This window comes from Nipponia nippon, unplaced genomic scaffold (genome assembly GCF_047370975.1).
Source record: "Nipponia nippon isolate SJK-2023a ecotype South Korea unplaced genomic scaffold, ASM4737097v1 scaffold_4, whole genome shotgun sequence".
NCBI classification, from domain to species: domain Eukaryota; kingdom Metazoa; phylum Chordata; class Aves; order Pelecaniformes; family Threskiornithidae; genus Nipponia; species Nipponia nippon.
In genome coordinates, this window is record NW_028262358.1 from 109,347,584 (window position 1) to 109,368,684 (window position 21,101).

The 21,101-nt window shown below is 40.8% G+C and overlaps 2 protein-coding genes across 9 annotated transcripts in view; both read right to left on the reverse strand.

The window, feature by feature from the left end:
- Positions 1-2,920, reverse strand: part of KIDINS220 (kinase D interacting substrate 220) — an 81,127-nt gene extending 78,207 nt beyond the window's left edge. For all 3 annotated transcript variants that reach the window (XM_087775024.1, XM_087775023.1, XM_087775021.1), the window contains exon 1: positions 2,762-2,920. The gene's annotated coding sequence lies outside the window, so the exon portion shown is untranslated. The remainder of the gene's footprint in view (positions 1-2,761) is intronic.
- A 6,975-nt stretch (positions 2,921-9,895) lies between these two features.
- MBOAT2 (membrane bound glycerophospholipid O-acyltransferase 2) overlaps positions 9,896-21,101 on the reverse strand; it is a 178,686-nt gene continuing 167,480 nt past the window's right edge. For all 6 annotated transcript variants that reach the window (XM_087774219.1, XM_087774220.1, XM_087774217.1 and 3 more), the window contains 3 exons: positions 18,727-18,859; positions 15,606-15,757; positions 9,896-15,017 (listed from right to left, as the gene is read on the reverse strand). In XM_087774219.1, the coding sequence (XP_087630345.1) occupies positions 14,795-15,017; positions 15,606-15,757; positions 18,727-18,859 (508 nt within the window). In that variant the 3' untranslated portion in view covers positions 9,896-14,794. The remainder of the gene's footprint in view (positions 15,018-15,605; positions 15,758-18,726; positions 18,860-21,101) is intronic.

Genomic DNA, 21,101 nt, shown 5'->3' on the forward strand with positions numbered 1-21,101 from the left:
ACGTACAAGCCAGATATAGAAACATGCAGTATTTCGCCCTCAAGAACTGGAAATGCCATGTTTCCAAATTAGAATGTGAAGAAGTGTGGAATACAGAAGAATTGTACATATAAAATTTATTATAAAAGACTAATGCAAGTTGGTTTCACATTCTCACGCATTTTTATACTTTATGATAGTATAAAGAATGAAAAACGTGTTGGGACATCACCTTTACTCATGCTGCAGAGAATCTTGCTAATACAAGCATTACCCATCCTTTATGACACCCTATTGTAATCACTTGCTAAACGGACATACTTCGTAAACATTAAGAGATCACAAGTCAGGCATCACATGAAGCAGTAAATATTTTTAACAATTCTTTCTATAGGAACTGAGTCAACCAGGATTCTGTTCAAAGAACAAATTTTCAAAACAGTTGAAATGAGTCTCTAAAATATTAATTTCTGGTATTCAGAGGTGGAAAGAAACAACAAATCTAAGTTTCTGTAAGTAGTCTACACCCACACCTCTTCTCCCGTGCCTCAAGTTCCAGCATGACTAATGAGCTTATGCTGATTTTCAGCTTTTCCTTATTTATCTGGGAACATTTATTCTACTTCTCTTAGCCACACTCCTGTTATCCAGATGAGAAACGTTTTAATAGATTAGCTTATTTTTTGTTACTTTATATCAAAGAACAAATGGTGTAATTAGAAAACATTAAAAGACACAAAAAGGATAACTAAAGATAGACGCATTCTTATTTTGAAACCCATAACCAACAGAACTAAAAAAAGTTTGCACAAAACGAGGTCCCTATGGTTGTAACCATTATTACAGTGCACAGTAAGAAACACAGGAAACTGGAGATACTCAAGTCATTCTTTTCCACCTTAGGCACTCAAGGCAACGGTCGCTTCCAAATATTGTAGTGATAGATTTATTTTTTTTTAAATAAAACAATTGAGACTGGGGATTACATCCAAAAGACTAGGAAGATGCAAATACATATTCAAACAAGAAGTCACCATTGTCATCTGATAGCAACTATCAGATATGTCTATGTTCTACCCTGGTTAAAAAAAACATTTAAAAGAAAGGGTTTGTGAAGTATCTGATAATGGGATTTAAGCCGTAGCAGAGAAACCAGTCCACCTTTAAGACAGAATTCAAATATGGTCAATGAACAATAAGGTATTACTAAGAACACCTGCATTTAAAGAGAAAATTCAATTCCTGTACAAAATACACAATGCTTAGTCCTACAAAACACTATTTCGGGTTTTCAATAGTTCAAGTAAAAGAAAGTAAACAGAAACAGGTACCAATATTAAGTTTTTCAAAAAAATTATACCAACCAATATAAATCAATTCTGCCAAAACCCATCTAAAACACACACAAGTGCAGCAAGAAAGTCTACATCATCACCTTACACAGTCTCGTAAAGCCAACGCATTCTCTGTATCATAAAATCAAGGGTTTGTTAGTCACAGACACAAGCTCTATGACAAAAATCTAACTTTTAGAGTATTTTCACCTCAGGAAAAAGTCAGTTACGTTCTGTTAAAAAGATTTTTAAACCAATACGGCCACATTTCATAAGCTGTGGTCGCAGAGGACTTCAATTAGATCTGAATTTCTTAATAACCAAGTTACTTTAAATAACCACCGTTGCAGAACAAAGAATAAGTAAATATCTAGCCAATAGACAAATACGTAGGGTTTCTTATGTGTTCTGATCTGATAAAAAAACCTCCTTTTTATCTTTCCATTTCTTTACTATTTGACAGGGAGGTATCAGGTAGTTAATCCCACGATTCAAACACTTTTCCAGCAAAAGACATATTACTGTATTATTCCCCTCATCAATCCTTTATCAAAAATTATAGATGGGAAATCACTTTTTCTAACCAATTTTTAAGCATATATGAGAAGCAGCAAAGCCCTACCCTTAGGAGATTTTGCTACTCTACTTCTTCAGCGGTGCCCAGAAGGTACCGCCTGAACATCAGGGAACAACGCGCCAGGGTGAGGGTGGCCGAGCTGTGGCACAGGTTGCCCGGGGAAGCTGTGGAATCTCCCTCCTTGGAGGCACGCAAAAGCCCCCGGGGCACGGCCCCGGCGACCGGCTCCGGGCGGCCCCGCCTGAGCGGGGGGGCTTGGGCCAGATGACCCGCGGAGGTCCCTCCCAGCCTCCACCACCCTGGGACTGAGGAAATCGGATGGATTGGTGAAATCGCCTTGGAAAAGATGAAACCACCTTGGAAATCAGACGCCAGACTTTGCTGACAGGCCGAGCTCGTCTCTATCTTTCCGAGTTAACAAAAGGAGAGAAAAACGGTACGAGAGGCTCCCCCACCCCGGCGGGCGGAGCTGACAGCGATACCGGGCCGTGCCTGCGGCGCCCACCGGCCCCGTTACCTCCGGTGAGGTGTCCCCGCCACCCACCAAGGAGGGCTCTGCCCGCCCGCCGCACACCCGGAGCCCCAGGGGCTGCCAGGGCGGAGCGGCCCAGGCGCCGCCGCTGCTCCCGGCCCCGCCGCCCTCCAGCCCGGCCCGGGAGGGGGCCAGGCCCACAGGCCCACCGCGACCCTCAATCCCCGTCCCCAGCGCGTCCCCTGCGGCCCCGCCGCTGCGAGGGGGCGCCGGGCGCGGCGGCGAGGAGGGGCCCCGCGGCCCCCTTTGTTTGGCAGCCGGCAGCGCCCGTGCCCTTTCCCTGTCCTTCCGCGCCCGGCCCGCGCTGTCCCCGCTCCCCACCCTCCTCTCGCCACTCACCCCACGGCCGGAGGGACTCGGCCCCTGCGGGCGGCTCCCCGCGCCCAGCCGGACACTGACAGGGAGGCAGCGGCCGGGAATGCTCCTCACTTCCCCGCGGCAGCGGCGGCCATCTTACCTCCTCTGCCCGCCTCCCCCCGCCACCGCGCGGGTCACGTGGGCTGGGGGGCGGCACCGCCCGCCGCCGGAGGGGGAGCGGCGCCCGCCGCCGCGCCCGAGGGACCGCCCGCGGGAGGGCGGCGCGCAGCCGCCCGGAGCCGCTGCTTCGGCAGCCCGCGGGGCTGGCGCGCTAATAAGCCGGTGCGAGCAGCTAATAACGGGACCCAAGAAACCCTGCCCGGGAGGCCTGACAGCAGTGAGTCACTGCGCTCCGCAGCATGTCCCCCCCCGGCGGTGGCGGCGGGAGGAGGCGCTGACTGACGGGGCTCAGGCGCGGGCGGGGCCGAGCCGAGGCGCAGCTCTGCGCCCCTCAGGGTGGGCGTCCGCAGGGAAGGCACCGCCGCGGGGAGCGCATGGAGCACGGCGCCCGCCGTAGCGTTCACCCCCGGGCTGCTGACAGAAAATGAGAGAAAAAATAAACAAACAAACAAACAAACAAACCAACCAACCAACCCCAAACCCCTCACCACACCACACACCTTGATGTTCACCAGCTTCTCCCAGACCTCCCCCGCGGCACAGGCCCGAGCAGCTTCGCGGGTGATTTGAAAATTCACCTGAGGGCCCCAGCCAGGCTGTCAGGCTGGGCGTGCGTGGCTGTGGGCTTCCTCGGCCATTTCCAAAGTGTTTACGACCAACACTGATGACAATTCTTCAGTCTGTACTTTCTGTGACGATAAAATGCATCCAGTGACTGTAAAAGGTCACTTCCATCTTCAGCACGATCCAAATCCATGATAACGGATGCTTCTTTATTTAATTCATTTTGACAACTGGATGAGAGATCATCCCTAATGACTACAGTAATAACGTCTTCCCGAGAGATCATGGAACCTTGCTTAAACCCGGGATGGCATCAAAGGATGGCAACCAGCAACAAAACAGCAAGAGAAAGGAGTATAGCCCTCACACTCCTGCTTATTTCTAAGCTTACTGATTCCCAAGGGTCCAAGCATTGATTTAAAACCTTCACAACACTGAGATCTTCCATCTCTGTAAAGAGCCATCACTGTTAGCTTCTTAAAGAAACATCTGACAGTGCTTCCTGTACATCCCAAGTAGTTAGAACCAGAACATGTGCCGCCAAGTGCTTTTGCTCACTTTTGAAAGCATTATTGCTCCTACTACCTTAAGATAATTCTTCACACACAGATAAAATAAACAACTTCCTTACATGCACAAAAATTGTTAATACAAGGCGAAAGGGCAAGCTGTGAAAATCAAAAGCTAAATCCAGTTAGATCTTGCACCAAAACACTGATTCAGCAGAAAGACTGGGAGAAATTAGGGGCATAAAGCACGTTCTTATTTACGCAATAGAAATGCAACGTGAATAGATGGAGGACGAATGAATCCCGGGCAGTTACTGATGAGCTGAAAAGTGCTCACTGTGCTACCTGAACGTATGCGTATGGGCCACTACTCAAGGATGAGTGGTCCCGATGTTTCCAGCATCCACATAATCTTATGTACATAAAAGAAACTGTAGTCTGATGAGACACTGCTTATGTTAGCCTCCTGAGACTTACAGATTTTAAAATGTTCTCAGAATATGACTTTTTCAGAGTTTATACCAAAACATATATTTAATCTCTCACTTCATGATCTCCTCATCACCCAAATCCTTTTCCCAGTATCACAGCTTTACACCCATCAGGCGTTGGCTGTGTTCTCACCCCATGGCTGCGAATTTGTCAGGCAGAGACAGTAGCTCCTTCCTTCCTGCATACAAGGGAGCTGTACACACACTGGGAACACGGAGGCAGGGAAGGCACACTTTTCTGTATGGGTCTTCACTTTCTTCCCCTTTTGCTACAGACTGATCCAACTCCTGACATCCTTGTGCCATCTGATCTGTTAGGGAAAGGCAAGACACTGTCTTGTGCTCTTCTGCTCATACCCTACTCTTACATCAGGAACAACATTTTCCCACCAGTGATGAATTCACATAGAGAACGAAACATGGTCCCACTGAAGGGTCAAAACTGGAATCTAGTAGAGTTGGGATTTCACACAGAGCATTCCACTTCTCATCAAATACTTTTTTTGTTGTTGTTGGTAAAGCATATAAATAATCTCAAGTTGTCCCCAAAAACATTTGTCATATCATTAATAGTTTAAGTGACACTTACCTCAGAGTAGAAATTTTCCAGTGTGTGTGAAGTATAGAAGTACTTGATTTTTGATGTACTTGATGATGCTTTTAAAAAAGGTAATAAATGCTAATGTTTGTAAGCAACTACAGTAGACCATATAATCCTACAAAATAAAAATTTCTCCCAAGCAACGTTCTTTTCTCTTTCCAGCATTTCCATTCTTTCCAGGATTTCGCAGAATGGTAGAGGTTGGAAGGGACCTCTGCAGGTCCCTTCTTTGCAGCAAGGGCACGTTGCTGGCTCACATTCAACTTGGTGATCACCAGGACCCCCACATCCTTCTCCGCCAAGCTGCTTTCCAGCTGGGTGGCCACCAGCACATACTGGTGTGTGGGGTTACCCCTCCCCAGCTGCAGGACTTTGCACTTCTCCTCGCTGAACTTCATGAGGTTCCTGCCAGCCCATTTCTCCAGCCCCTTGAGGTCCCTCTGAGTAGGCTCATGGCCCTCTGGCATATCAGCCACTCCACCCAGCTTAGTCTCATCAGCAGACTTGCTGAGGGTATGTTCTTCCCCATCATCCAGATCATTAACAAAGACATTAAAGAGGATCGGACCCAGTATCAACCCGAGGTACGCTGCTAGTTACTGGCCTCCAACTCGACTTTGTGCCACTGATCACCACCCTCTGGGCCCGGCCATTCAGCCCGTTTTCAGTCCACCCCGCTGTCTGCTCATCCAGCCCATACATCAACAGGTTCTGTATGAGGATCTTGGAGGTGGCAGTGTCAAAAGCCTTACTGAAGTCCAGGCAGGCAATACTCACTGCTCTCCCCTCGTCTACCAAGACAGTTGTTTCATCATAGAAGTTTATCAAGTTGGTCAAGTATGACTTCCCCTTGGAGAATCCACGCTGACTCTTCCCAACCACCTTCTTGTCCTTCAAGTGCCTGGAAATGTTTTCCAGGATTGGTTCATATTCAATACTCCAAAATCATGGATAAAATTTAGCAAGACTCACAAAAAAAAAAATTAAGTGCATTTTTCAAGTACTTCTTAACCTTTGTGTTTAGCCTCCCTCATAATAGAGGTATGATTTTTAATTTTTCAATTTTTGAACAACTGAAAAGTTTGTCACAGTAACCAAGCTTGTCTCAGGCACAAAATTGCCCCACTATTTCAGATTTCAACCTCTACCCAATATAAATATAAACTAACAATTATTGCTGTGCTTTAATTATTAATAAGCTGCTTATTCTGATTATAATTACTATAATACTTAAAACTGTTTTCTTTCCTTCCTCCAATTTCCTCAACTTAAATTGATCAAAATCATGACCATGTAAACATGCATATTTTTGCCATCCAAAAACATTACTGTGGGAAGAGGCTGTTATGGGGTAAAGAGTATATGGGCAGCCACGTTACTCATTGTGTAACAACCCAAATGGTAAAGTAGGCGATAGAGGGCAAACCAGGAGGATTTGACACAAAGACCAACACATTTCAAACAAAAGGAAAGCTGCCATGGAATTCTCCCCCATGACATAAGTTATTCTTTATCAATCAAGTAATTTAGGTATCCCATCAGGAAATCACTGGGAAAACATTGCTTTAAGCATGTGTAATACAGCGGTGTTTTGGTTTTTATCTTGTGCTTGATTTGTATTTAAATGTTTTTCTTATTACAGCAGAATAACTAGAATAAAAGTGGGGAGAATCCTTTTACTGTCATAGTGTATTTCGTTTGGAACGATGATGAGTAACCCACACAGAGAAGTAGCTCTTTTGCTACTACAGATGACCATCCTAGGAAGATCTGCAAGATGTACTGGCAGACCTTGCTGAGGGTACAGGTCTCCGACTCTAATCTAGTAAGTGGGTTGAAGGCATCTTCCCCCAAAACTACTTCTGTATTCTATACTGAAACATCCTGCACGTTATCAGGAAGTTACTCAGATGGAATTAAGTTAATTATAGGCACAGGAAAATATCTGCTGGCTCCAGGATGTTCTTAATCAGAACTCTTTCGGTTCAGTACCTTAAAAGAGCAGAGTTAAAAATTTCCATCATAAGAATAATAGGATTCACCAACAAGTCTTAGCATCCTGAAGCAGTAGCAGGAAGCTGTGTTTTATCTTAATCTGTTCAAATGAGTTTTTCCACTCAATGCAGTAACATATGTTTAGTTTGTGAAGATACTTTCCATACTCCTGACCGACTCCATTGTGAATGCATATTTGAGAAGGCAATTTCCATTGCAGTCTCTAACTTCTGGTTGACATGACAAAAATCACCAGAGCTTCTAAAATCACATCTATAATCCTCTGTGTTGAAATGGCAAGTATTTTTATCTCCCAAGACACAGCTTGCTAAAAGAGAATTCTAAACACACAAGGCTTAAAAATCTCATTACTACAGTAGGGCCTTTCTAGAGACCAACACACATTCAAGTATTCCTTCAGGGTGGGACCACTTGCAGAAACAGATCTTTGTAAAGATGTCTTCAAAGTCACATTTGCTTTACAAGGTTTGTACCGAAGCAGAATTAATACCAGATCAAGAGAAGAGAGAAAATGATTCCGTATGACACAGGAAGTGATGGCAACAGCCCTTGTTTAGTAGGGACGTATAATATCCCTTCTTTTTTAACAATCTAAACGCACATGGTAAAGAACCTGTGGGTCAAGGAGCCTCAGCCTGCTTTAACACGCTGTCACCAGCCAACAGAAACTATCGCTGTGGAGTCCTAGTAGCCAAGTTTCAAAAAGCATGAAAATGCACATGTATGGTACACATTTAGTCCTGCTCCTTTGGAATCAGCAATTAAAGCAGCAGCTCGTTCAAAACATTGATTTTGATTTGTTACGTCATGAAGTTTCCATTTCTCAAGCTAAAAATACCTGAGTTGTCACATTCAGAAGTAGCGCACATGAGGTAGCAATATGCTTTGAGATGGATGTTTAAAGTCGCATAAATACCTTTCCCAAGTAGCAGGAGGCTAGACTTGAAATTCTATTTACCGGCTCTACTGGAAAATAATTATATATGTATATTCGTATATAAGCTCTAGAAAACAAATGAAATAAAAGCAATTTTGAAGCAGAACACTCCAAATAACAGTATAAATGCATGCATTGTAGTGTTTAGTAATCTAAAACGAGAAACTGCATTAAAATAATTTTGTTCTTTAGCACTCATTAAAGACAGACACCAAAGAATTTAGAAAAACAAGTTCACCTTTTTTTTAAACTACAGTTTAATCAGATTTAAAGACACAAATTAGAAAAAAACATTTATAGGCAAGTTAAAAACACCTTTAAAACATAACAGCATGCTGCTTCTGCAGCGCTGCTGAGACAAATTAGAAATAAGTAATTATTAAAGTATCACAATCACAGTGTAACTAACAGTGGTATTTTAATTTTACCATACACCAACACTTAGCTTATGGATCTGTTGAAAAATAACACTTTTTAAAAAATATATATTTTGGAATAATAAAAATGAAATTCACCGACAATGCATTATAATCTGAACCAGGAAAGGCAAATTTAGGAATACTGTAGCTATCCACTTTGAGGGGTGTTTTTTCACCTTAACATATGGGTAGTTGGAGGCATAACTACTTCTGCATTGAGGTAAAACTAGTCCCTTGAACGTGTAACCAAGGCAGGAAAGAACAAAATTCTGTACTTTAAAGTCTTAAAATTGAGTGACTTATTACAACATTTTTGAATAATGCTATATTTACCCATCTTACACTATTTTTCATTCAATATATTTTGAATGTTCTCTTCTAACTGATCTAGGACACATCTCAGGTCTGGGATTTAAGAATAACTACCTAATTACTATTGTATCATTTTGACACCTTTGCCACAGTAAGACACATCAGAAGATTCTTCATAGAAATAGTCACCACCACGGGACAAAAGAAGGTACAAAGAAAAGATGTAGAGAGAACTGATAAACACATAGAAAGGCAAACTATGCGTAGGCAAGTACTCCTTAACTTATTGTGACAAAAAGATTGTTGCACCTTTAATATGTAGTGTTGCACTATTCTGATTACCAGTCTCTAGGCACCCTGATTCTCTATTTTTTGTTTCAGACTACGTCATCACAGTTTGGAAGCCTAATCTGACTAGAGCATGGACCACAGCTATCTGTCCATATGACACATTGTAGTGAAGCCGAAATGAAAATCCAGCTTGGGGTATTCCTCCCTCAGAGAACGAAAGGAAGGAAGAAGATTGTGCCGAGGTCTCTTTTGCCAAGAGGTTTGTTTGGAATAAGGTGCTGGACTGAGTCACTATGAATATAAAAATTTCCTCTGAAAGTGGCCCTAACTCAGATTTCACTTACATATCTGAAGTCGAATTTTGTATTCATAGCCTGCAGCAGAATATCCTGTGAGGGTTGGTTTTGCAACAGAGTGAAAGAAGCCCTTTACTTTCCACTTAAAGTGTAACCAACAGACTCTATTTTCACTTTAGGAAGCAGAAAGCTTAGTACTCTGAGAACGGAGCCCAACAGCCTTCAGCAGACATAGTGTACAACAGCAGGGCTCAACACTGCTCTCATGTAAATACCGATATGGCCTATTTTAAGTATATTTATGCACACTATATGTAACTACATTTTGTCAATTCATAAAGTTTACACAATGTTTATATGGATATGCACATGGATTCAGACAATCTAAAAACCTCTAAAGCCAAAACTAGGCCTAAGTCACTGGACACACAGCTAATGCGCAGAAGATGAAGTGGCAAAACTTGCTTTTGCACATTTGTATACCTGAAGTGAGCAAAATTATGTTTTAAATATTTAATGGGATGAAAATTGTCACAGTTGATGGTTAGATTTTTATTAAAAATAAAAAGCTCATCTCAAACCGAGTTTTTGAAGAAATTATTTTTTTCATTTAGTTTTGACCATAATAAGCAACTGTTGCAATATTTGCAGTTGTAACCTTGCAGGGTGACTTTGTGGATGCCTGGATTTCACGTTGTTTGCAAGATGTCTAGGTTAAGACAGCAAACACATCAAAAATCCAGGCAGATCTAGCATAGAGCAGCTGCAGCCTGGGTGGCAAGCAAGTAAACTCTCTGTCAAGCTCTGCACATAGGGTTAGCTCCCCCCAGGAGCTCTGTGGCAAACCTTCCCGGCCGCTGACGGGGCATGTTCTTACCAGAGACTTCTTCACAGCCAGCTTTTCCACCATGACTGTGAAGAGGATCAAGACCGACAGTGCCAGCTAGCTTAGATCCAGACAGATCTGGCAATATAATGAGAACAGGCTCAATTCACTGCAGTACCTACTTAGGTACTTGCTCAGCATAGCATTTAAATACTCATTGAACTTTAAATACTTACAGCCAACTGATTTTTTAACAGGAAATTTAAAAATACTCCCAAGTGCTCTTCAGAGCATTACTGGACCTAAATAAATACATAAAGGCTAATCATGTAATGAAGGACTGTGATGTATCAGCACAGAACCAATGTATATTTTGCATACATAGAGTCTGCATCATATTAAAATCTTTAAATTTATTTCCATCTGTTTTTCTAACACTGTTCACTTTTCAACATAAATGGCAATATTTCCAAATTTTCATTGAAAACAAAAAGTTCTCAAACCTGATTTCAGAATTCAATGAGAATCACAAAGTGAAAGATTTAAGGATAAGGGAAATGAAAGCCTAAATTACTGTAACTTGTGCTTTTAAATTTCTTCATCATTCAAGGCCAACTTATAAAGTTGAGCATGTGAAAGTTTACATGTAAGCAACAGTGACACATTTGCAGGCAAACACAAGGACACATTTGACCATGTATCTAAACAAATTGTCAACAATTTGTTTGCAAAGCTTCCGAGAGAAAAAATCCAGACTGTTGAAATTACTTTTGATACGAATTTGACAGGAGGTGAGGATCTCATAAAGGTCTCCTCTGCATCAGAGGAGATTTTACCACTAATCAAATCAATGCCATCAATAGAGGCACAACCGCCTAGTGTGCATCCTGTCATACAAGCATAGCATTTATATTCATATTACTTATTCCCACAGGGGAAACAGAACAAGTTATTGAAGTGTACAAGTCTTCTAATAAATAATAGCGATCTTTAAGGTCCCCTCCAACCCAAACCGTTCTATGATTCTACGAATATACTATACTGGTAAAACTCATACCACAAGTCAGCGTAGAGCAGGGAATATACAAAGTCTCTTTGTAAAGTCTTCTCACTAACGTATGATTTGTTATCAAGAGCATATTGAAATACATACCGATATTTTTACATGGTAATATATATTAAAGTGTCACCTATTACTGAAATCTTGTCTACATGTCAACTTAAGGAATGGCCATGGAAGAATAAGTTTCCTGAATAAGAAGGGCATATCTGTAACTGTAAAGCTAACAAAGCCTTCCCGATTACAACAGTAGTAGGAACCACTGAAAGTATTATTTAAATAGATATTTCTCTTTCATTAACACAGAATCATAAAGGTTAAAAAAAGGTTAAGCAAGCAAATAGCTACTATCAGGGTGACTACATTTACTAACTAACATTAACTCATTAAGTGCCTGAATGAATTGTTCACAATAGGCAAATATCTGCAAAGCACCATAGAATTATGAATGATATGTTGTAATTTACTTTTCATAGTGTGCTGATCTGCAATACAGAAAACACTTTTACCTTTTGGATATACATTAGTTAATAAGTGAAAGAATACTTAAAAACATGTTTCCTTCATGCCCAAAGCATTCTACGAAATTTACTTTCTACTATTTTTCTCAGCAAGAGCAATAGTAAATCACCGCCATCCTTTCAAATTCAGTATTATAAAATGGTGTGTGTAAAAGCTAGAAATTATCTAAAGCATTGGGGCTGGCTGCTCTTGACTTGGACTGAATGGATAAAAAGGATCCAGTGCAACAGCAAGGCAGAAAAACTAGTAAAGCAGAGGGAAAGCAACAATGAAACCCCAGTTTGACTAAAATCAGAGTGCTGCCATTAAAACAAAATACCTCTTTCCATAGTCCCCAGGATAATTCATTTGCATGAAGAGCAGATTTTGGTTCACAGTACTTTTATATTCAGCAATGACATTTAAAGGGCAAATTCTAGGACACTACACTTAAATTCCGTGCAGAACTAATTAATTGTCATAATCTTCTTGTGTTGCAGTTATTTCAGGGATTCAGATCATGAAGGAAAAAGTAATTGTATTGCACGCAGACACTAGACACGTCCAATTCTGAAACCCATATCTTGCCACCTGTGCCTGACTAAAGCATGTACGTATTTTCTTAGCTGTTTGAACTTCCCCATATACAAAAGTTCTGAACAAAACTGTACCACTGAATTCACTCACACTGAAGTACCAGCCTTTGCTATCCTAAACCCGCTTATTTTCTGGGAGTGCTTACAACTGTTTTCATATTTCATAATGAAGAATTAGTAAGCCTCCATTGCAAACGTGGGCACGCATGCCAAAGCAAAAAAACGAGTACCAGAACATTAATGGGAAGAATGGCACATCAGAAGTTGTACTGGCATCCAAAAGTGCTTAGTTTGGGTAGATATGTAGACTGCACCAAGAAGATAAATTTAAGTTCAACAGCAACAAATGCTGAAAGAATCAAGCTTAACTCTACTCACCCACCCAGAAATGTGCAATTCTATTTGTTATTTTATGTAAATGTCCCTTCAAGAACAGAAAGTGGAAAAATGTCTTTCCTGATTCTGTATCTAATAAGGATAATCAAACATAAAGAAACTAGCGCGCCCTTATTTATAAACAACAGAAAAAGTCATAATGCCATTTCAAAGAGGCCTATAACAACCACAGCCCCATGTAAGGGCAGGTCTACTTGGGTAACCTAAGTAAGGATTTAGAAATCAGATTATTTTCTTTTAAAGATAATACAGCTGTCACTGAAACGAGCATCCCTACTCATCGAAACAGACTCATCCAGTCTCATTTTGTATTTAGTTCCCCCTTTCTCACTGTGCAGGTTAATCAGCGCTAACCTACATACATGGAAAAGGTATGTTTATCCTCCTGGAGTTTCGGGCAAGGAGGCAAAGGCCAGACACAGAACTATCACAGCAAGGAAAAAACTGGTTCTTTAAGAGAGTAAGCCAGAAGCATTGTGACTATTTTTGCATGGGAGTATCCCCAAAGCTAAGGACTATCTGGTACTTCTGATACTAAAAATATTCACCCCACTAGTGCCAGGTATTTGATCAAAAATGTAAGGTTCAAAATATTATGACAAAATTTTTCTCATTCATTTGTAGGTTATTAATCAACAAGCTGCATTATTTTTCTCCAGTAGTGTTTTGTGTCAGTTTCAAAGCTAAAAAAACCCATGTGGATAAACAGTTTGTGTTTACTTAAAAAAATTGTAAGAAAATACAGAATGTAAGCAATTAAAATGTAGCCCTTTAACAGTAGTACTCTGGCAGGGACCACCATCACAACAAATGGTCTGGAATAGATATAATCACTGCATTATTCCCTTCACACACTTACATAATTCAGTCAGACGGATTTCTTTCTTTCACTACGTTACCCACAAATATGACGTGAATTTCACATCTAAAATTCTAATTTAAAGAAAAAGCTTTTCCTCAAATTCATATACTTCTTTGGATAAAGAAGATCAAGCATACAGAAATTGATTATGATAGTAATTTCATGTCTGACTACCTGTGCACTACAGCCCAAGGTAATTTTGCTGTTTTATACTGAAAGCATCATCAACTAACTACTGTATGCCTGAAAATTCAAAACAACTTTCAGTATCAAAAACTCATTTTTTGTAAAACAGTTCTGTTCTAGAACAAGTATTTCTGGTATTTAAGGGTAAAAACACACTTTCATTGAAATCCTGGTGCTTGCACATCATCTTCTGTGTCCTATGGCTGCCTTTCCTTCTCCAGCTGCAAAGCCCACTTGGCTGTGGGTTTTTTATTGATTTTAGGTACTTTAAAGTAAAAGAAACCTAGATTAGAGCTATCAAGCCCTGGAAAAGTGAATCTTCTGGTGTCTCATTTTTTTTAATCCATTCAGAAGGGCTATGTGTAATTATACTCTTTATCAAAGAAACCTAACTATAATTTGGCATCAGTAATGTTTACAGTTCTGTAATGTACTGTAATAGTTTGAGATACTTTAAGAAAACCCTCCAAATACTGAGATGCTTATTGCAATTCCCTTTTAAAGATTCAAAAGCCTTCTAATGACTTTGCATTTCCTATTTGTATCTTCTTTATAGCATATGGTATTATATATTTGAAATATGCTTTCCACATAAAATCAAACTTGAAAACACCCACTTAGAAACAATATTTCAGTAAATAGAGGGTTTAAGGCAAGTCATTCATTTGGAAAAATTAATTTCCATGTGTTAATCCTAGATTGACACAATTTCATTCCACCCCATCAGTGCCTTGGGATACACAACGTACATTCAGCAAAGGGCACACATATGACCCTATGGACATACGTTGCAAGTCCTGAGTGCCCATTGAAATAATGGTAATATCTTCATATAAGGCGTGACCCACAGGGACATGGTATGGGAGGGGTTAATTTGTTTTGTTTCCAGTCTTGCTATTGTATGTGATTTTCCTAGGTAATGCATTCTTTTCTTACTAAACATCTTTGCAAACAAATACAAACCCCTTTAAAAGGTGCTAAAAATGGGTTTCTGAAAACATACAAAATATATTCATCATAGTATTTCCTTAATCACTGTTTTAATGCTTGATATCTGCAGGTTATTTCTTGTTTCTGACTGAAACTATTATTTGTTGTGGAATAACTGTTCTTTTGCAAAAGATTTTCTTCTTCTAGTTTTTTGGACCACACGGGCTGGATGCTTTCATGCTTTTTACTTCCTTTTTGAGTTCTTTTCAATGGAAATACCAACAACACCAGGATGCTGGCAATATGAAGACAGAAATAGCAGGAGCTAAAAAACAAACAAAAATAATAGTTCAATAAAACTCTGACCACTCTTACAGGATGCTTAAGGAATAAACTGTCAAAACCTACTTGCATACAGTACTTTGCACATAAGACATTAAGTCAGGAAGACATTCATATTTCCTTTTTAGGAAAAGTAATAAGGGGGAAATCAGAAATGAAGTCTTCCCCCCAGTACTTAGTGCCGTAAGAGATGTGAAGGGAAGAGAAGTCTGCTTTCAACTATTTTTCACAAAAGTTACTTTGGGGAAGTCATTATCTAGTCTTGCTGTTTTATAACTGTTTTATAACCAGTCCAAATGCATGTAGTAATCTCAAAGGTACCCTCTGGTTTTGGTTGGTTTTTTTTTTCCTGCCCGAGGAAAAATAAGTCTATTGTGATAGGAAAAGGAGATCACTTTATGGTTTCTCATATACAACACAAACCATGTTTGAGCACTAGAACAGAAATACAGTTTGCTCAGCTAACAAATAAGTCTTATAATTATCACTAAAATAGCTTCAGAAGTCTTACGCCACAGAAAATACTTCTATTCCGAGTTAAAGAAAAAGAGAACAGGTAGAATGTGCTTACCTGTAAAAGGTGAAAGAGGGTTTTACAGAGAGCAGTACAAATGGCACGACTGTGTAACTTATTGCTACTTGAGTTGCCATCCATGTTATAATATCATAACATAGTTTAACAGCAGGAGATTCAACAAAATAGTGTCTGATATTGTTTCTTATCTGAAAAAGCAGATAATAGTAAGTTAGCTTAGGAATAACCTTTGAGAGCTATCTTGCTGCACAGAGTTTGTTGCACTTGCACAAAATTCATAGGATGAATTTAAATGCTACAGTTTGGTCAAGTATCTTTGAACTATTCAAAATACCCATCAACTTCAAATAGGAGTCAGTTCAAATTCCCTGCCTTTTAGGATAGTGCGCTTCATCCAGCACGGGAATTTAAGTATTTATGAATTTAAGCAGAATTTAAGGAAATGAACCCCCCCATAAATCCAATGCGACTTTTGACTACTTGTCTGAATGAGGCAGCCATTCTATTCCATCAAGCCATTCTGTAGATATAGAGCATTGGCGTAAACAAAAGCCAGAATGCTTCTGTTGAAAGCTTCTATATGGTAAGCCATTTTCACATACTTGCTAGTAAGATCTATTTTAGGACAAGTAGGGTATAAATCAGAATATACAAAATATCAGTTCCAATGACATATTTCAGGAGTCTTAACAACAACTAATATCAAGCGGGACTATTATCAAAGGACTCAATTTTCTATGCTGAGCCTTTTGTTCGTAAAATTCTGTTCAAACAATGGAATACCAAAGGTATTTAAAAAAAAATCCAAAACCCACACAGGTTTGGGTTCAGTTTTAAAGTCTTTAATTATAAAGACACCAGTAAATCTTCACCCCTCCTTCCTTTGACTGAACTCTCATCCTTGCTCACACTCTCATTTGCTGACAAGCCACAACGGGCTCAATTCAGCCTTTCACAGAATCATAAAATGCTTTGGGATGGAGGAGACCTTTAAAGGTCATCTAGTCCATCCCCCCTGCAATGGGCAGGGACATCTACAACCAGATCAGGTTGCTCAGAGCCCCGTCCAGCCTGGCCTTGAGTGTTTCCAAGGATGGGGCATCTACCACCTCTCTGGGCAACCTGTGCCCATGTTTCACCTCCCTCATTGTAAAAAACTTCTTCCTCATGTCTAGTCCGAATCTACCCTCTTTTAGTTTAAAACCATTACCCCTTGTCCTGTTGCTACTGGCCCTGCTAAATGTCTGTCCCCATCTTTCTTATAAGCCCCCTTTAGGTACGGAAAGGCCACAATAAGGTCTCCCCGCAGCCTTCTTTTCTCCAGGCTGAGCAACCCCAGCTCTTTCAGCCTGTCCTCACAGCAGAGGTGTTCCAGCCCTCTGATCATTCTTGCGGCCCTCCTCTGGACCCGCTCCACCAGGACAGCTGTGTAGCCTCGTACCACAGCTGCCACCTGAGGTAGTCCTCTCTGACAAGCTGCACGCCAAAGGACAGTTTAAATCCTGGTTCTAATGAACATACGGAAGGCTAGCTTGTGCTGATGTCATTCTTTACATTAAAAACCTTCTTTACCCTTCTTGTCTTTCTTACCTATATCGCCCTGTAGGTATCACATCCCCACTCCACCTTTGCTTAGTTAAGCTAAGTAAAACGAGTCATTCTAGCCACATACCCCTTGTCCCACCGTCTGCCATCTCCCTCCAGTTTTCTCCTGTGGTCACGTGCAATGACTTGTTCCCGAGTTCTGTAAAACTTGAAGTTTCACAGAATTTCTGGTAGAGAAATCTAGTATTTTAGGACTTGAAGGACAACTTTTAAGGTAAGTCTATAATTGCCCCTAGTAAACACCTGATTATGAAGCGTGTGATGATTAAAGGGAGGAAAACTAGTTGAATACATGCTTAGGCATGACAGGAGAAGAAAGCGTGGGTCAGCGCTGCCAAACTGCAGTCTTAATAAAGGCTAATAGAGTTAAATAATAAACATGCTAAAGTACCTCTAACATATCTTATCAGTTAACGTTAAGTAACTTCATACAGAAACCAATAATATTTTTATTTAATAGCCTATTAATTGATACAAATGCAATGTGAATACAACGCAGCTCACCAGCGAAGCCCAGGATGAAGTGCAGCGAGCACTCAGATTTACCGGACTCGCCTTACTGAGAGAACACAACAACTTTTACCTGTGAACTGTCCCTGAACCTTGGCTTTTGCACCAGCCCCTGGCTGATAAATGTCAAAAGTTCACTGTGATAGAGTCTGGAAAGGAGAAGGGAGCTATACCTATTGTAAAGAAAGGAGTCAATTCTGTCAAACAAGGACTACACCCACATCTTTGTGAAGAAAGAGGAGGAGCATCTGGTTTATTACTGTTAGTAATAACCTAAGTCTGAAGTACCACCTTCCCCTAGCTGTTACAGCAGAGAGCAGTCTGCTTCATTTCTCATTCTCCTGGTTCCTTCGACAGAAAAGCTGTCTGTTATTCTGCTCCAAGCTGACAGCTCATTTTTTTTGTTCCTCTTTCCCCTTGAGTAACTGAAAAACCTGCCTCGTTCTTACTCAGCTTTCTCAAGCAGGACTGGGAGATTTCTTGGCAGATTTGCTGGTTCCATACGGTTCTGAACAGCAGCTGTAAAAGCTTGTTAATGTGACTGCACCACAGGCTGGCCGATTCTGAGTAGTAATAGAGATGTTTATCTGCTGGTTGAGGTGGAGCATTCTTTAGTTACCATCTTTACAATAGTACTGGACAGAAATTAGGGAGGGGGACAAACTGGATAAATATATAGCACTGACCCCCCCAAATTTAAGCTACTGATAATCAGTGATAAAGATTTTTCAAAATGATCTTAGATAACATCATCTTGTTTAGCATGGCGTAACACATGATCAGTTAATACAGAGGAAGGGCTTCCGCAAAAGATACGCTACGAAGATGTTCCAGGCTGTGTACAGTCTTGCTTGTTTCTACTGACCAACCCCCCCTTATCAATAACCATTCCCACTGCTCTCATAACTAAAAAAAGTAAACAAAACTATCAGCCAGAGTGTTTGCGTGTCAACTGGAAATCACATCTTTGGACTACAGAACACAATCAATTTTCTTTTACAGAACTACTTATTATTTAAGAAGATACTTGGTCGGTACTTACAGCTCGTGCTGCTAGTGTCATTAGTATTCCTGTTAAAAACGTTAAATAATATCCTGGGTAAACCCCATGCCAAATGGCAGAGAGGATGAAGGTTTGGATCGTTGGGCTGAAGGTGGCTCGCTCATAGCACACTCTAGCAAGTCAAAGACAATTCAAGATAAATAACGAGACACAGATCACCAACAATCTTCCCAGTTATCATTTATACATTTATACTTTTAGCAGTTTCATCTCCGACACATAATTTGCAATGCAACTGCAGTTTACTATTATTTAACAATGTCACCACTATATTATGACTTACGGAAAATACTTACAGCTATTCACCGCTCTTGATTTAACCCCTCAGTGCTAACCTACGCTCAGTGCCATCACATATGGTACTTATTGATAGTGAAGTGATACAGAAGCGTCCAAAGATGGGTGTTGGTGTTAACAAGGGATCTTGTGCCATCCAAGAAAGTGTCTGAAAAGCTACACTGGAAGGCACAGGCTATCCCGCAAACTCTTGTGATGAGTCAGATATACATTTTTCATTAAATGAAAGGAGCTTATAGGAGAAGGGAAAAAGTAACAACTACCTTCAATTTTGAGTAACAGACTACAGTTGAAAATGTGTCTGTGTATGGCAATTAGGTGAGCATGATGATGAAATTATAATTAATGACTCTAGGGATGTGAGAATATCAAATAAGGAGAATGCTGAACTCTGCTATTTAAAAATTGAGACTCCGAATTATTAGGCAAGGTCCTACAGTAAGGAATTCTAGAAGGAAGAAGGGAAGTAGGAATCCAAGAAAAGCAGTTTCTAGGAGACAACATTAAATGACACAATGACAAACCATCATGATGTGGAAGAATGATAGGAAACATGGTAAGGTCCTGATATGGCTTCATCAAGAGTTCTTTAATGATCTGAAAACCAAAAAGCAATAGGAAATATGGAGACAGATGCACACTAACATGAAGCAAAAATAAACAACACAAGATGCACGAGCACAAATCTAAGGCTAACATACAAAAATGAGTTTTAACTAAAAAAGGCCATAGACACCAATATGTAAAAAGGTTTTATAAACACATAGCAAGTAACAGAGAGAGAGAAGAGAATGCACGTCTATTATTCAAAGAGGAAGACAAGCTAATGATACAGAGGGCAGAAACGTTCGCTACTAATGTAACTACTTTACTACAACTCCCCTATATAGAAAAGATTGCTGAGACCACATGATACAGTCAATGTTAACGAGCAGAAGGTAAAAAGGCAGGATCTGAATAGGGAAAGATCAAAAATGTATTTTGCTAATTCAGTTTATTCCAGTCAAACAGAGGTGGTAAGTTTTGTCTTAAGAGGTCTTCAGCGTGCGGTACCAGCAGAGCCCCCTCCCCTTGCCAAGGGGCTTCGCTAACAACGCCAGTTAAGATGAGAACATGGGCCGGAGTAGGGCGCGGGTGCACGCACGCACCGTACACAAAGCTGTCTGAGGACATGTGCCCACAACAGATCACCTTAAAAAGGAAAGCAACATTGGCCAGACTAAAGTGTAACCAAGGAATTTCAAAGAGACTTTTGAAACAAAGAAGGTGTCAGCCGAGAAAGTAGAAAAGCACTAGGAGAATTTTGTTACAAGTCAGGTAGACACCTTGGAGCCAAATACTAGTCATCAAACCTGGTTTGACACTGCCAGAAGTCACCCCGCCAGCATCACGCCCTCTGTCTCGGCCAAGACCGAGCACCCTCCCTGGTAGCCTGCATCCTGCAATGCAGAGGGAGCGATATCTCATCCCGATCGGCTGCATGCACGTGAACTCGTGGCATGCTTTTCTAATTGGCCTGTGAACCCGCAGGTTCACACAGAGCCGGAGCACCCACATCTCCCACCGGCAGTGCCTACAAGCAGGGGGCCCACGCTTCCAGGAGGAGGTGTGGGTTTGTAACCCCCGCGTCCTTGGGAGCAGAGGCGCGGTTTGCGTGTAACCGTGTGTGTGCACGTATGCTTGTTTAAACTCCTTGGGATTAGTTACAGAAAAGTGTTTAGAAATTTGTTTATTAAGCCACAACACTACGCACTTATAAAATGGTATCTATTCTAGTACTGATATTAATTCTGAATGTGTCTTTCACTGACTGGTGGTTAATTATGTCTTGTTAATAAATTGATAAACGGCTTCAATCTTTATTTGGTTTAAACTAACTAAGCAGATTTTCCCCTGCAAAGCATTCAGGAGCTAACGAAACTCCCTAAATTAGCTAATCAATTTTCACCTATATCAATGCAAGTCAGATAATCAGATAATCACAGAATACCAGGTTGGAAGGGACCTCGAGGATCATCTGGTCCAACCTTCCTAGCACAATCTAGACGAGATGGCCC